The sequence below is a fragment of the Macrosteles quadrilineatus genome, unplaced genomic scaffold, assembly GCF_028750875.1.
Source record: "Macrosteles quadrilineatus isolate MER2022 unplaced genomic scaffold, UCM_ALF_1.0 Scaffold_2__2_contigs__length_208266976, whole genome shotgun sequence".
Lineage (NCBI taxonomy): Eukaryota > Metazoa > Arthropoda > Insecta > Hemiptera > Cicadellidae > Macrosteles > Macrosteles quadrilineatus.
The window spans coordinates 25,285,750-25,304,081 of NW_026542595.1; the positions used below are offsets into that span (position 1 = coordinate 25,285,750).

At 36.4% G+C, this 18,332-nt stretch overlaps 1 protein-coding gene across 2 annotated transcripts in view; it reads right to left on the minus strand.

Moving 5' to 3' along the window:
* The window catches only part of LOC128987753 (solute carrier family 25 member 45), a 36,428-nt gene extending 20,631 nt beyond the window's left edge, over window positions 1-15,797 (minus strand). The window contains exons 1-3 of one of the 2 annotated variants that reach the window (XM_054408764.1): window positions 15,571-15,797; window positions 1,846-1,961; window positions 881-1,142 (exon numbers count right to left, since the gene is read on the minus strand). In XM_054408764.1, coding sequence (XP_054264739.1) covers window positions 881-1,142; window positions 1,846-1,961; window positions 15,571-15,619 — 427 coding nt within the window. In that variant the 5' untranslated portion in view covers window positions 15,620-15,797. The remainder of the gene's footprint in view (window positions 1-880; window positions 1,143-1,845; window positions 1,962-15,570) is intronic. The other variant, XM_054408763.1, reaches the window with a different exon arrangement.
* Window positions 15,798-18,332: the final 2,535 nt, after the last annotated feature.

An 18,332-nucleotide genomic window follows, 5' to 3' on the forward strand; every position in this document is an offset into this window, starting at 1 on the left:
ACAGACCATTCCAGTTATTGGGGTGCCGGGTCACTCGGGTCAGATCCACTTTCATGTGATTGCGAGAGTGTGACTGACTTCCAATTTCCAATCTAAATATTGTTTTTATTTTACGTGGTAAAGATAACCTCTTTAATTTATTTATACCTAAGGTTCCGCATTTTGATAAAACTATGTGTTCTTACTTATATATTTATTTTATAAAGTCATTAGTTGAAAGATTTGATATACAAAACAATCCAAATCTATCTTTTGTATGCTATTGAAAAAGTTTTCTTCAAAGCTCTATTGCAAACGGCACTTACAAAATACCAATAATGTGACAAAATAATACGTAGTCTGAAAACAAATGATGATCTGTTTAGATAAATTTTCTTTCTACTAACTATGTTTATTGCTATTTCTAAAATAGCTCAAGTAGCAAGAATGGTTAGCAGTTGACAAACCACACATTCCTCACCGTGAGTTCGTAAATATCGCAATATCGCATGAAACTAGAAATCCAGACACAAACTTTGTGGATATCTAAAGCGATAAAAATTCCGAAATCAGAAAAGTCAACAACATGACAAAAAGTCACGAATGTTCAAAACTTGTATGATTGATAAATTGTTTAAGGGTTCTCTAAATATACGTTAAAATGCAATAACATTGTAAGCTTGTCATATCACTGTAACCTTGCAATTTTTGAAGATTTTTATTCACGCATGTTGACATCAATAAAACCTTTGCTACATTGTTCTCCTTTAGCTTAATTCACACAAGCAACTTGAGAACGTATGTCATCTACCTCTACTATTTGTTTGCGGTCCAGCAAATATGGCTTTAATATTGCAAGCTCTCTGTTATAGAAACCATAAAATCTCTAATGATTGTTTACCTGTCTGAGTCTGCATTTGTGTTTTGATGAGTTCAACAGGACAGTTGACAACGGAGCAGGCAAAGCCTCCGAGACAGCCAGCATACATGATATCCCAATACCACTGAGGGTAGGGTCTCTCCTGGAACCAGCTCATTGTTTGCTCCACTCCACGCAGACTTTGTAGTTCTCGCAATGTATTCCCATACACTCCAAAAAAAATTGAGTTTAATGCCCCTGCCGACAGTAGTGGAAACATCATCCCTTTGTAATAGCCTTTAACCTGGTAAAAGAATTGTATCAACATTGTGTTGGAATTAGAGATTCCATAACATAAATTTATATAAAGCTTTTAATTTGTATATTATAATAGCCCAAGAAAATGGCACTATAGAAGTTCTGACAAAGAAACTTATTTTTTTGTGGATTTCATAACAATAATTGGCATTATCATGTATTCCACAGAAATATGATATGTCTAACTTTCATTGAACCACTTTAACGTGGTCTGAGTTCCTGAGTACAATAAATAAATGTCACTTTGCTTGGTAGGTAAGTACAGTACTCTAGCTATTCTTATATTGTATAAGAAAGCAATTTTCACGATTAACATTGAGTACCTATCTACTTTTATTTAGCCGAGAACACACTTAATAATTTTATGTCAAATGCTTTTAAAACATTTTATAGTAAACATGCACAATGAAATTTCCGCAGTCATTTTTTTTTCAAACTTAGCTGCTACTGTTCAAATTAATATCAAGGTAAAGTCATTCTCTTGATTTGAACTAGATTTTAATAATTATTGTAAATGACAGTTCTATTTTTGTGAATCTTGTTGCAATTTTTATTGTATTGTCAAGACAATTTTTGACTCTTGGTTGCACAAAACGGTTGAATCAAGAAATGAGTTGAATTTGAAATCATACAATGATTTATTACAAATTTGCATAAGCTCTATAAGAATATTCTTCAATATCACTTACTCCTTCATGTTTGTATATAGTTGAAACAATTTTCATAGTACTTGATTTCTCAGGTAATGTCTGTGACCACACTTTTATAGTGTCTAAAGGATGTCCAACTACAAGAGCAAGTATTCCTGGGAAGAAAATAAAAATTAGTAAAAGTGATGTCATTCATACTATTCTACACTTATTACTTCAGAAACACACTTCTTGCTGTATACAGCGTGTATTGTTGTAAATGGGAATGCAGGATGAGTGTAGAATACATTGTGAGGCTGTTTTGTGCCTTTGTTGGATTCAAAATGACTGTTGAGCAACAAAATGAAAACCACTTTACATGGTAATGCTGATCAGACGAAAGCCTTGCAGAGACACAGTTAGGGCATCTTCAAATCCCTGACTACATGTTTCAGAACTTTTTGGAAGTGAGGTCATGTGTAAAAATATTTATACTTTCCTTGTAGGGCCTACTCATATATTTCATTCATATTTTGTAAAATTCGTATTAGGACCATTTCAAACTTTTATATTAATTCCAAGCAAATCAAATCTATAATATTAAAACGAAACAGTGTTTTTTTATTTCACGATTTTGAATCAACCACTCGACGGATTTTCATGATTTTTGTGTTGAAAGAAAGATAATTTGGAGAACTAGGGAATGTCGAAGTTATAATTTTAGTTTAGGGTCCCAGTTTTTTTAGAAATTAAGTTTTAATTTTTTTTTAAGTCTAGCAGCCGAAGCTAAGATTCTAAACTAGCTTTTGGCATAAAATAATTTGCTTAACATAACAGCTGTAAACATTCAGCTTTTGTGTCACAAATTCAGCATTTGGATAAAAATGTAAAGACATACTTAGGGTTGACTTATTTATACTATGTGTAATGCTAAACATTGATACGTTCAATTCTTCTGTAAGAGGATGACAGATTAATTAAATATACACATGTATTTTTTTATAATTACACATATAATATTTAATATATACATAGTAAAATACTAGGATGTTCAAATTATTTTTTAAAGCAATCTTTGTAATCTTCGATTTGTTTTAGAGCAATATAATTTGTTTTAACTAACAGCTGGTTAAATATAAGCTATGGAACTATGAGGTTATTTTATTTACTCTTATTTTGTTATTGATTATAGGAAATAAGTAAGATTAGTAGAGATAATTAGACCACAGTTTAAAATAGTTTAGACCAAAATTAATTAAACCACAGTACAAATCGAGGCTCTGTACACGAGCCTTAATAAAAAAGGATAAATGCAAATTATTTTACTGCTCCACTTTTCAAGGAAAGAATAGAAAAATAAAAAAAATTACATGTTTTAAATTCTTCATTGTAGCTTTTTGTTTACAATTCATGTTTGTCTGCTTTAACTTTGTTTGGATTATGCCCGGAAATATTGATGTCATAAAAAGAAGATCAAGAATAATCCGGAATCACGATTTTAAATTACCACCACAACCTCAGCCGGGTTTTATACAAAGATAAACAAATGGATGACATAGATTGAACACAACGTCAACATTGACCTAGGATACTGCAATTAGACAAACCATCCTTTTATGAAATCGTGTTCAGTTGTCGTTACGTTTGGGGGTGCCTATATCAGCGCCCCCAAACGTGAAAATATCACTTTTATTTAAACTATGAATATATTGTAGTTTAAATTAACTAATATGGGAAATTACGATGTACATTTATTCAATGAGGGTGGGTAATTATCAAGGATAGAACTGATAACGGTATGGATAATAAACATGGACAATTACGTCATTAGCTTTACTAGCGTGTTTACTTTTTATATTCCTGCTACATGTGACCAGTTCTTTTTTTCAAATGAATGTTATTTGAACCAAACAGCTGTTTCAAAACAAACTGTTATTGTTTTTACTTTTCTTTGTTTACACTTATTTATTTAGCAATTAATGCAGTGAAATTGATATAAAGGATAGGTGTGACGATTAGTTTTGATGTTAGGAAACCAAAGTTAAATTATGTGTACTATGAATTTTATTGGATATTATCGTTTTATTTTAGGTCGTTTCTATTCAGACCTACTGGAAATTGTGTATAGTAGTTGTATTGTGGTGATAATATTTATGGAAGAGGCAGGTATGCTATGGAAGGTGGTATCGTTGACTATATACACTTCTCATTTGACTATTACCATTGACTATTGGATACAGAAGTTGTATAAGATAAAGAAATGTTGTATTAATAGTCAAAGCTATTACTCTCTCTGCTGTAGGCTACTTATAATCAGTGTGCGTCTGTGCGAATCGGCTGAAAATCTCACTTCAACGCTTTTCACATCGTAAAAATTGCAGAATTGCTGTTTTTTTTTTTTTTTTAATTATCGGATTTAAAATGCATATCGTATAGGCCTATGATGGAATAAAAACATATTTGGTCACACAACATTTGTTTAAAGATGATTTTTCACATTAAAACTGCAAGAAACTTTGTCTTTATAAGTGTAAACTAGCTGATCTGAATTGTACACGCTTTTAACTGACTACTGAATTCCCGTACGTAGGACCGGCTAACACCTCGTATTAACTTAAATTACAAGGGACATGTAGAATGGCACTGCCAGTAGACAGGAAGTGTCATATTCAAGGTCCCGATGGGAAGTGTCAAATTCAAGGTCCCGACGAGCAGACAACAATACAGTGAACTGCTGATCAAAGTGGCAGCCAATCATAGCATAGAGGGCCAAATGGATCAACTGTGATTGGACACTGTAGACGGGTTTCATTTGAATTATGGTATATCAGAAAAGGAGGGGACAAGAGGAAAAAGATTTGAACAGTGTGGAAGAAGATTTCATAGGCTTAGGACGGGGCCGGATCGAGTAGGTCCCCTTTATTATCTTAGGATCTGTACAATCTGCCACCTAATGATACATCCAAGGCTAAACGACTTCACCAACTCAATCCACGCAGAGAGAAGAGGTTCCATGGCGGTCGTCATCGAGGACCAGTGATCAACCACAAGGTCGTCTGACAACGGAGACAAGGGGAGATCTGGACATCCACAGAACCCACGTGGAACCTCTTCTCTTGGCGTGGTTACCAAACCAACAGTCCACTACCCCACCACCACCCTATTACAATAGAAAACCAGAATAGACCCAAACAACAGACAATCTCAAAATATTACATTTAAACATACAAAGAGGTCTCCTAAACAAAATTGACAGTCTAATGGTTGAGCTCCATACGCATGCACCTGATCTAATCATATCGGAGCATGGACTGAAAGCTGATGAAATAACTGTTGTAAATTAAAATATTAGAGGCTACACTTTGTGTGCCAGCTTCTGTCGAACCCAATATATATGGGGGGGAGTATAGCGCTATTTAGAAAGAATAACCTTAGGACTGAAATAGAAGACTTAAACTTATTCGAGCTGGGTCTCTGCCGGCCAACTGAATTGGAATTTGAAACAATTGCAATCAAAATAAAAATAAAAAAGAACAATATTATCCTATTAGGCACCTACAGATCCCCTGCCTCAAGCACTGATAGCTTCCTCAACAAACTTGAAAATGTTCTGCATTCTTATAGTAAAACTAGAAGCAAAATTGTCATCTTAAAAGGTGACACCAATTTTAATATTCTGAGAGCTGCCAACCCACACGTAAAAGAACTCAACAACTTATTACTTCAACATGGATGCTATGCCTATCCCCTTTTAGCCACACGAGTCACGCCTACTACAGTCACTAGCATTGAACGATGCTAAACAAATATCCAAAGAGCGGACATCAAAGTAAACGCGCATAACAACATGATATCAAACCATCACCTACTAACCTGTGAAATTAATAGTAAATTGGAATACTCTGGTGCTACATACAAATCTGTACGAAGTTATTCAAAACAAAATTTAAATAGACTAAAAAATAAATTGCACAAGACTGATTAGAGCAGTATGACAAAGGAAACAACAATAGACAACACCTACAACAATTTTCTAACAACTTTTCAACTTATTATTGGTTACACCATGCCTAAGACACTAAAGAAGATGTCAACAACAATAAGGAATAATAGGCCTACAGTATTTTGGAATGACATCACCTACACGCTAAGAGACAATCTACAAGAGGCGCAGGATAGATACCAACTCACTGGTCTGATCCAGGATAAAGTAATTTTTTTACAGCACAAGGCAGAATATGTTCGTGATATCATAAATAATAGAAAAATGCAAAATCAAAACAGAATACATAATGCTGATAATAAGAGCAAAAAAATCTGGAATATCATCAATACAAAACCCAATAAAACAACTGCAAGAAAGATCAACATTACCCTTTATATTGACAACGAAACCATCTCCAATCATTACCACATCCGTAATATTTTTAACAAACAATTTGCCCTCTCCACTCCAAACCTGGATAGAACTTCAGATGTAACACAAATACCTGACCACACCAATGAAATACCAGCATTGCATTCCTTTCAGCCCATAATTGAAAAAGAACTGGACAATCTCTTCAAGAGCCTAAAGGCAAATAATTCATCAGGCTTTGACACAATAACAGGCAAAATGTTGAAGTTTTGCCAGGAAGAATTTAGGAAATCAATTAGAATAAATGAGTCAATATTACAGGCCAAAATTCCCAAAAAAACTTAAAATGGCTAAAATTTATCCGATATATAAGAAAGGTGAAGCTAGAGACCCAAACAATTACAGGCCCATTTCTAATCTGCCGGTTATCTCCAAACTTCTAGAGAGAGCAATATACAACCAAATTATCACGCACCTGGAGTCCAACAACCTCCTCTCCGTATGCCAACATGGCTTCAGGAAGACCCTCAGCACCACTACTACAACCTCAAAACTAGTCACTCATATCACCGATATCTGGGAAGAAAGAAAAATGCTCTAGAATCCTCCTTGATCTACAGAAAGCATTCGACACTCTTGATTGGGATATCCTCAGAACTAATCAGATACAGTGGCGGTATTTTTTTTTTTTTTGGGGGGGGGGTCGAGATTATTTTAAGGTTAGATTAATTTAAGTCATTTCAAGTAGACACGCCATGACTTTATCTCAGTTTTGCTACTGTAATTTGCGCTAAATGTGACCTTTACTTCACCAAGATTACTCTGTATCATTAAATTGTTTCATTAAATTATAACAATATATCTATTCAAGCCAAATAGAGAAAATATCTCGAATAAATCAAAAAAACATTGGTCTTGATGTAACAGTGTGTCATTCCATTTGTAAAGACTTATCCGAACCTAAGGAGTCAAATACGCGATTGTGATTATCATATTCAGAGGAGTTTCAACTACTGCATAAGTATTCTTTTGTGCGAATTGCAAAACGTTAACATTTCAGTACAACGTCGAACAGGTGTAAATAACAAACAATAACAATGGCTACCACTGAACTTTTCATTACTCCTCTCCCCTGTCGCCGGTAGATATGCTGGTCTCTAGTGGTCACCGCTGGAAGAGAAGATAGCCAGGTGATGGGCGGAAGCTCGATTTGGACTGAATCAACCCGAACTCGCACAAACTATCACTGTCTGCCAAGGCGATGACTTTGCACACGATTCATGATAAACAATTCATATTAAGTTATGGTACCTATTTTTATTCATATCCATTATTTCAGGGGGAAAGGCCCCCCCTAATATTTGCCCCAGAAATAGCCTATGTCAGCTTGTGCCTTTGATGCAATCCATCCTACATCTTGTCGCTCAAGGATAAAGGGCACAAGTATCAAAAGTAAGTTTTAAGTGTTACCTAGGTTTCGTGGATGCTGCCTAGATCACATATAGACCTACACACCTTCCAGTGTTGTTGACTGAGCCGGTAGCATCGTCCTGTAATCCACCTACTTGGAGGTCAAAAATTGTGAATATTTATAGGCATGCACTGTGGATGCGATAAGTTTACTCCCTTGGTAAGTAAAGTATTCCTGTTCATGTAAAATCTGTTCATAAAATAAAATTATAAATGCCAAAAATTCTAACAAAAGATGTACAGTTAAGAAAAAATGGCATTCAAAGCAAAATCTTTGACAACAAGTTGAAGTTAACGATGAGATTCAAACCAGAGACTTCATGCATATCAGCCGAGCACTATCCACTACACCACGAACACAGATGGCTGTACATCGTATTGTTGTGGTTATGGCGTTCCGGGTCCCCACAACCCGGTGACGTCACTGCCGGACACCTAATCCACGACCGGTTACCGGACGCGTATCCTCAGTGTTTTCAATAACCTTGCAAAGAAATGTGGGCAAAACATTAATATCAGACTCCAACAAATTAAGGCTAATTATCGAATGTTACAAAATTCCAAAACTGTTTTTAGAAAGTTTGGTTTCGGTTGGCTAAGTTTGGTTATTGGTAAAACTAAAACTTTAATGATACATGGAGTCAGTTATCAAAGTTTTGCCAAAATGTGAATCCGTCCAAAAGTACAGTAAGTTAGGTTTACATGCAACACCTAAGATATTAACCAAGAAGTAATTTTGAAATCTTCTAGTTTAGGCAGGGTTGCCAGCCTCCCTCGACTTAGATACTTTTAACCGTGTTTATGTTTCATGTTTTTTGTTTATGTTTTTGTTTCAAAATTCGTGAGCAAGAGATACAAGACTCCAGCTGGTAAAGCTGAACATAGTGAAAGTTTTCATAATGTTAGTACTGAAAACAAGGACCAGTCGGTTTTTTTTAGGGTTTCCCAGTCCGAAGGGGTAGGCCTAGCTTCAGCTTTAGCAGAACAGTCGAGCCCTAGTCTAGAGGGTCAGCAGGCTAATTTAAACAAAATATCAATATTTTATAGTAATATTCAAAATTTAATCAACAAAATTGACGAATTGGACATGCTGTTCAAGGTGCAACATTTTTCAGTATTGTGCTTTAGTGAACATTGGCTTAATGGCAGCAACTACGATATTTATAACCTTGACGGTTATAGCCTGGGGAGCATCTTTTGTCGCTCAAGCATTATCCACGGTGGTGTGGCAATTTATATCTCCAATGCTACGGACTTCGAAGTTTTGGATACATCCTCCTTCTGTATTGAACTTCACTTTGAAATATGTGCTGTGAAGCTAATTAACTTTAAGATTATAGTATTATCTAAAATGACTCTTATTAATTACAAAATAATTAATAACACAAAATCTAATTCATGAATGTTTACAAAACAAAAAAAACAATCGAAAAATATATGATAGTAAAATAGGTATAAATGAATTATTAACAGTCTTAGAAAAGACATAACAGTCTCCCCCACTATTTTGAACTTGCAGCGTATTATTATGAAAGCACAAAGTCCTTGTATCGGCCCGGCATTTGCCTTTGTCGCCTTGATCTCTCTTGATTCTCAGGAATATGACCATTGTTTGTTTCTGTTTCCTGAACTTCTGGAACCTCTGAATTGTTTGCTTTGGAAGTTGGCGGTTTTTCGGGAATTGATCGTCCTTCGGGAGTTGACGGTCCTCCGGGATTCGATGTTCTTACGGCAGTTGATGGTCTTTCAGGAGTTGACGGTCTTTCAGGATTAGCTAATTGATTATAAGGAGTAGCAGCCGTAGTGTTTCCTTTGGTGCATTTAGAAGCCCGTGGAACATCAAATATGTGGATTGGTCCAGCCCTAACAACCTTTGGTTTTGGTATCAAAGTGGACCGCAATTGATCAATGTGTCGTTTTATAAGTCGGCCTGACGTATCAAGGGAAACTAGATAGTGTCGAGTTCCCAACTTTTTATTTACCTCTCCAAACTCCCATACGTTCTTGTTGTTCATGAAGAGGCGAACCTGAACTCTCTCCCCCTCATTGAATGAACGTGCAGGAGGAGCATTTCTAGTTGAAGGATTTTGTACGTTAGGAAAAATGGCATCCATTCGTATTCATTCTTAACTTTCTGCGGAGGTAAAGTTCAGCGGGTGATTTTCCACATGCTAGAGGAGTTGCTCGGTACCGCATTAAGATCTTCTGGACCTTTATTGCCATTGGTATGTTTTCCGAAGCTGTGGACTTCAGGCGGTTCTTCAATGTTCCTGGAGATATGAATTTCTGGAAAACGCCATGCAATTTGCAATAAGCTTGGAATGTATCACTTTGAAAAATTGAGGCGTTGTCAGATACCATAACATTCGGGTAGCCGTGTGTAGCAAAGATCTGTTCAAGTAGATGTATGGTATTGGAGCTGGATGGTGCATCTTTGATTACTTTTATCTCCGCCCATTTTGATCTAGCATCAATACAGACGAGGAAGTTGAAGCCTTGAAACGGTCCTGCGTGGTCAATGTGTATTCTTTCCCAGTTCTCTTTTGGGATTTCCCACGGGTGGTTGGGAGCTTTGGGTGGATTTGACCGTGTTAGTGCACAATTTTCACATCCTTTCACAAGATGCTCAATGTCCTTGTCAATATTTGGCCAGTAAACATAGCGCCGTGCTAGCTGTTTCATTTTTGTGATTCCAAGATCGAAGATGTAATGATACTGTAAAGTTTGGAACGCATCCAATTTTTGGCTCGAAAATTGGCGCAAATTTTTCAAACAGTTCCTCAACTGAATTTACTGGTTGTAATTGAAGGGTAGTAGCTGGTTGGTTCATTTCAGCGTCAATTTCACACAGTTCAATACCCAGTCCTCGGATCCATTGGCGCCCTAGAAGTGCATCATGACCTGAAGGGACGATGTGAAGGTCACCTTTGAACTGTTTACCCTTGTATGATACAGAAACTGATACCTTTCCCTCTGGTTTGATTATGTCTCCAGAGTAAGAACGGAAAGCTAGTCTTGATGGTTTTACAGGTACGTTCAGATGTAGACGTTCAAAGTTATTCTTCGCAAGGAGAGAAAATTTAGCCCCACTGTCAACTTCAAAACATTGTAATCTTCCATTTATAGTGACAGAAACAATGTACTTGTCTGAATCATATCCAACTTCAAATAAATCTACGACATCAAAGTTCTGGTAGATCGAATCAATTTTGTGCACTCCGTAATCAGAAGAGTCGTCACTAGAATAATCGTCATCATTTGATCCTGAATGTAGGTTGTTGGTTGAATTTAACTTTGATGTTGATTTCTTAGTCCTTGACATCAGTGTAGTTATGCAGACCGCAGAGACATGTCCTCGTTTTAAACACTCCCCACTTTGGAGTTTATACTTGTGTCTGTTACAATTTGCAGCAATGTGTTTGTTACTTCCACATCTAAGACAGAGGCCTTCTATTCCGAGGGCATTGAAGTCAGGTCTTTTGTCATTTGAATGTTGTTTCCAGTTGAGAGATGTCTTGTTGGATGAGCGATTGTTAGAGAACTGGTGGGATCGTCTAGAAGATCTTGTAATTTTGTGCACTCCAGCCGAGTCCATATTAAAGTTGTTAGAACATGCATGTTGGTGAAATTCCTTGCTTTCAACCTTTGATGCTTCAAGGGCAATAGCTTTCTCTAGAATGTCATCAAACTTTGTGTAAACGGATTGTAAAAGGTGTTCCCTAAGCCAATTGTCCTCCAATCCTCGTATGAACTGTGCCCGCAAGAAAACATCAGCAATTGACACAGATGTTCCACATTCATTGTTGGAACATTCAACTGCAAATTCACATTCTTGAAGATCACGTCTGAGGTCAGCCACAAACTCTGAAATTGACTGGTTTTCTTTTTGAAAGATATTTAAGAAATAATGTTGAGCAACAACAACACTTTTCTTTGGAATCAATAGTTTCTTGAAGTCATTCAACAAAGTTTCATAATCTAATGATTTGAGTGGCTTGTCTGGGCCCAAAAATGCAGATAGGTTGTTGCAGATAATGTTCACTACCTATAGAATTACACAAGAGCTGAGCAATTTTCTTCTTATCAGTCAAACCTTTCATTGTATAATAGTTTTCAAAACGTTCTAAATAGCTGGTAAACTTTTCTTGTTTGGCATTGAAGTTTTCGAATGTAGCAACATTTGACATTGTAGATTGACAGCTTTCTTCTCTAGGTTTTCCAATAACAACTCTATAACTCTAGAGTTTCAGTTTTAACTCTCTCTATAACTTTATTACTCTAGGTAACAATTGTTTGAATTTGAGCTTGAAACATGTTTGACATCTCACGTACAAGTGCTTTTTGTTGTTCATTGAATGTGTTTAGAAGTAAAGTAAACTGTTGTGCATCCATTATAGTTTGAACTGTATAAAATATTAATGTATCTTGAAACTAGAAATTGAATGTAATTTTGAAAAGTAAATGTGTTGAATTTTACAGTGGCTAGTTGATTTTCACACTCGTCGCCAATTAAAATGACTCTTATTAATTACAAAATAATTAATAAATGCACGCATATTAACTCAACACAAAATCTAATTCATGAATGTTTACAAAACAAAAAAACAATCGAAAAACATATGATAGTAAAATAGGTATAAATGAATTATTAACAGTCTTAGAGAAGACATAACATCATCCCTATATAAATCTCCTGCTGGTGACATGAAAATTTTCCTGCAACAACTTGAGGCTACACTGAGTTATTTCACTAAGTTTGAAGCCAAAGTTGTTAAGTGTGGTGACGTTCAACGTAGATGTGCTTAAGAACGATTGTAATTGTTCACTTCTTCAGAATGCGCTTCAATTAGTCGGTTGTCGATGCACGGTCTGGGAACCTACTCGAAGACCTGCTTGCCTAGATAATGTTGTAACGAATGTGAAACAGTGTATGATTTCGGCGAATGTTGTTAAACTTCCTTTGTCAGATCATCATGTCATTCTTACTGATATGCTCTTTCCCAGTGAAGTTGACAAGAAAAAAGCAACTCGCCCTAATGTTATTGTGAGACCTATAACCTATAACAAAATGGAACTTTTCAAAGAACAGTTAGCCCTTATTAACTGGGAGAGCCTACTCTATGGCAAAAATACTACTACAATTTGTACTACAATTTTTAATGTATTAATTGGTATTATGAGCTGGTGTTTCCCCAGGAGGTCGACAAATCATTTATCTGCTCCTAAGCGTAAATCAGGCATCTGGTATACCCCCCAGCTTGAAGCAAAGAAGAACTACGTTATGTCCCTGTACATAATAGCAAATAATACCAAGAGTGCTACTGATCGAAGGGCTTACGTAGCAGCAAGAAACTTGTACAAGCAAGCCATTCAAAATGCCAAAAGGACATCTAACGAGAACTTCATAGAGTCTGCTGCGAACAAGACCAAGGCTGCATGGCAAGTGGTGAGAGATGAACTTCATGCTGCTCCGAGGGAAAGAGGTCAACCTACTGCAGAGGTTTACAGCAAGTTTCTCATGGAGGTCATCCCCCAGATACGTAATGCCATCCCTCCATTAACCACAACGGCTGAAGATCTTCTGAGAAATAAAGTGCTAAGTGTAAAGCAGAGCTTTGTGTGGCAAAATGTTGAGCCTAGTGGAGCATTGAAAGTGTTAACCAGCTTGAAGTCATCCAAAACCAAGGATATATATGATATGTCCAATGATCTCTTGAAATATGTTGCAGATGTTGTAATTTTGCCCTTAACTTTGCTTGTTAATTCTTGTTTGAGCGAAGGAATCTTCCGAGACGAATTTGAGTTATCCATAAAATCATACCTATCTATAAATCTGGGGATGTAAAGGAGGCAGCCAGTTACAGGCCGATATCTGTGGTTCCCGTAATTGCCAAGGTTGTGGAAGTGGTAATAAAAACTCAGGTTAGTGATTACTTTGAATCCAATGGTTTAATTTCTTCTGATCAGTTTGGCTTTAGGCCTAGTATGTCAACGGCCGACGCGGTCGGGGCCCTTGCTTCCTCAGTAATTGAGGGTTTTGAGCGAGGCTTAGCCACTCGAGCTTCGTTATGTGACCTGAGCAAGGCCTTCGACTGCGTTGACTGGGACATACTATTGAAAAAAACTTGAGTATTATGGGATAGTCGGTCCTCAAATCAAAATTTTGAATCCTATCTAACAAATAGGCGACAAAAAGTTAGTGTTAAGGGTTCAATGTCAGTCGCTACCCAGGTTGAGTATGGTATACCGCAGGGCTCGGTCCTGGGCCCATTCCTATTTTTGGTTATGGTTAACGACATAAGCCTGATAATGTCTCTGCTGGTACTGTCATGTTTGCTGATGATGCGACCTTTTTTAGAAGCGAGAACAATTTTAATGACATTTGTTGCACCATGAATGAAGTAGTTCTTAAAGAGGCAACTGAATGGTATGCAGCTAACAAATTTCTCCTTAACTTGAATAAGACACAGAATAACTTTCTCTCTAGACATAAGAGCACCGAAAGAGGCAGATGATGACAGTAGCGTTAAACTTTTAGGTGTCCATCTTGATCCTAAGTTAGTTTGGGATACTCATGTTACTAAGGTTTGTTCAAAGCTTTCCAAAGTTGTTATAATGTTGCGTCGCCTTAGATTTAGCCTACCTAGTCATTACTTAAGATCTTGTTATTTTGCTTTTTATCATAGTGTTCTGCTCTATGCTATTTTGTACTGGGGCAATAGTTCAAAAATAAGTGAAGTTTTAGTGATCCAGAAAAAGGCTGTGAGGATTTTATTTAATGTAGACCCTGATGAGCACTTTAGGCCCTTGTTCAAACAAACCAAGATTTTAACTGTGATAAATGTATATATTTTTGTGTATTTATGTTATGTTAAGAAGAATTTAGATAACCTCACTTTGTCAAACCAAATCCACAACCATTTCACAAGATCTAGGCCTAGTCATCATATTTATAGGCAACATTGTAAGTTAAGTAAAACCCTCAAGTCTTTCAATGTTTTTAAGTTAGTATTAATTTGTTTAACAAACTGCCTCATAGCACAAAAGAAGTTAGTAATAGTAAATTTGAGAAAGTTTTGTCAGATTGGTTAGTGGAAAACCCTATGTATAGTGTTAACGAGTTTTCTTGAAAATGACTTTCAACGATTCAATGTTACCATTCTGTGAAAGATCTAGGCCTATAGCCTACATCTGTTTATTTTTAAGTAGGCTAAGATATTTTAAGAATGTGACTTTGCCCATTGCATGTACATGTTTAACGGCAATAAACGGTTCTTATGTCGATGTTAATATTAAAGGAGAAGTGGCGAATGTCCCGATTTGTCCTTAACCAAAGGTGGTGAGGGTACACTTCCATATCTGTTGGCACAAACAACCGAATGAGTAATATTAATTATTCGATTGTTTCATTCGATATAAGTTATCGTTTGGTTAGTTAGGCTAGGTTAACCTTACCTAACCAACGAAACGATATATATCAAATAATCGATATAACTTAGGTATCGATAGATATTTTCATTGGGTTGTTTGTGCCAACGGATATGGAAGTGTACCCGGTGGTAACTTAACCATGAGCGCATAGGCCAGGTCGACTGGACAACTTTAGTTGCTAGCATAAAGCCAAGTTAAAGTTAAGAAAAATATAGCCTAATGATATTGATCATTAGAATATTTTAGTAACCTGTTTAAGTTATTGGATGTTTTCTTTCCCTTATTTTCATCCTTATCTTAGCCTAAGTTGTGTCCAGGAAATTTGTTTCGGAAATTGGATTTTGTGTAGGCCTAACTTCCGTGAGATGGAAAAGACAGCTTATGAATGGAAACAACGAAAGATTCACTAATTGATCATCCATAATTCATGTAGCCTAAAAAGGACTAGTAATATCTAATTTTGTTTATGTCATAAGCCTAACATAGTCTATTCCTGGAAAGGGGATTTGGTGAGAAATTCAACTTACCAGAGGCCCATCCTGCGATAAAGTCACAGCTTGAGAAAACAGAACTCATGGAAATTGAATTCAAGGGTGAGCTCAATTGATTAAATAACTCATTGTCATCGGTTTAGTTTCTTATCATGACGTTTGAACTTTAGAGATTCTATCTTTATCTTTTGAAAGTTCAAATTTCGCTTCCCATCCCACTCCCACTTCCTATTGTTTTTTCCGCCTTGATGTTATCGGCTCTTATCTATAAGCGTCTATGCAGCCAGTGCAACTCCAAGGATCGTGAGTGGATCAGAAAAAAACCCCACCACCGCTCCGTGCCGATGGTGTGACGTCAACCATTACCGACCGGCGACCGCAACGAATACGGAGTTGAGTCGTTGAGTCATCATGAACCTTGGTAGAAGCTCCTAAATCCTGACTTGATCATGCTAGGTGGAACCCTTTTGTGGAAGTGGTGGGGATGAAGGGAGGGTTGAAAAAAAAGTGCTGGCGCCAATCTGGCCCCGGTCCGGCCCGGCGCCGGCGGCCCGGTCTCTGATTCTGGAATCCGCCATGTTGGAAATTTGTGAGTCATGTAGGGGCCTAACATCGATTGAATTGTGGATGTAACATCTAAGTGAAATCTAAGTTAATGCGGTTTTGGCATTAAGTAAGATTTTGTGATAGTTTTGATACGCCAACTGTGTAATTCGTTACATGATTAAGGCTAATAATTCGATATCGGTCATTTCTTGATAGGCTAATTTATAGGTTAGGCATAGGCCTATTTAACCTAGACTAATTCGTATTTCTGCCCTAGGCCCTACACTAATTAAACATGGATACAAAGGCACGAAAAGAACTGATCAAAGTGTTGTGCCCAAGCACTTTTCAAGCCTTCCAGTGGCTAAAACTCAACAGAAATAGATGCACAGGCTAGGCCTAGCCTATATGGGCCTGTGATGATTAAGTTCTTGATAGATTTTTAACTTAAGTTTTTTTTGTTGGCGCGAGTTATATAGAAACAGGGAGTAGTTTCTTAATTGGGCTATGCTAATATCGATTGAAACTACTGAATTGGAAATATTGATTAATAGGCCTTAATCAATATTTTGAAATACAATATCAAATTAAACTATCATAACCTTACCTAACCAACCAAACTTGCTGATGGTGAAAAAATTGCATGGGTAATTATTTGGTATGTCTACAACGTGATATTATGTACTTTTTTGATGTCTACTTACAGTATTTTTCACGCTGAATCCAAAAATGCAATAAGTTTTTGTCGGAGAGATTTCTAAATGACCGTACAGTTAAATAATTAATATTAAGCTTCAGTTTTGTTGTAATATTCACATATTTGTGGTATGGACGAGTCCAAGTTCTAGTGGCGACTAACACTTAACCCTCCAAGTGTCCATAGTTTAGGCCTTAATGTCCACCTATTTTTGGCGCATTTGCAAGGTTTTATTAACGGATCTGAGAAGCTTAAAACAATGTTAATTCTAATGTTCTATATACCATTTTGTTTGGAAAATCATGGGCTTCAATATTATATATAAAACATAAGGAACATTTTTTCAAAAAAAAAAATTTTAGGTAAAAAAAATATAATTTCGAAAATATTCAAAAAAAAAAATAAGTTTGCGCTCAATGAAATTTTATAAATTATAGGCCTACAAATATTTGAAAATAGCCACTTTGTTCTAAATTTTATGAGGATTACAAATATATAATAATATACCTAAGGAAGTAGATTTGCAAATAAATAAGTTATGGGCAAAAAACAGATTTCAGTACATAGCGTTTAGCTAAGAATGCATAGCCTAACCATAGCTAGGAATCTGGCTGATAATTTACATCAATATCACTACCTACTTCTTCAGGATCATCAACCAGCACTTCAAAACCACTTAAATCTTCTTATAATGCAACACGTATATCACTACTTTTGATTTTTAACACTAAAACAATGATAAACGTAATAAAACACATCAGTCATCGGTCCGAGGGTAACCTAGCTGTTTACAAATACACGCACACGCACGTCAGCTGTCTGCTACAATTAATTACGATCGGCTCAGAGAACGTACAGCGCTGAGACAGACCTCTGGAGAAAGCTTAGAATATTACGGAAAGAACGATACCTAACTCGATCCAGTTCAATCCGATTCAGTCAGTCATAGAGCCTTCGCCGTAAACGATGTCTGCGTGTCGAAAAATCGACAAGTAACACTACACAAAGTGTGCTGCTTGTCGAATTTTCGTCAAGTAACACTGGGAGGGTTAAAGGGGAGGAAGGATTGTGGAGTGGAAACAGCTGTCAGTTGTTTACATTCGATAATAACAGACAAAACCACACACGACGCCAAGAGAGCCAAATCAGAGTTACAATATGCAATAACTAGATTTTTAAAAGAAAATGGACTTTGGTGCTGTTTAGAAAATACAATAAATCAACTACGATACATAAACTATTAATCACATCTACATAAATTATAGAACAAAATAGAATCTATTCACGTAAAATATCAGTAATAGAAGCAAGGCCACTGCCGACATGATCATCGTCCTCATTCCAATCCTGAACCATTGACTAATGCCTCAACGTCTGTTAATGAACGTGCCATAGTGCATAATCCCATAGCACATAATCCCATTGTGTCTAAACGTGCCACAGTGCATAATTTAATGTATCAGCAACTAATAAATGATGTTACATAATCTAATCTAATCTAACCTAACCTAACCCAACCCAACCCAACCTTAAAAGTAATGTTTAAATCGCATTT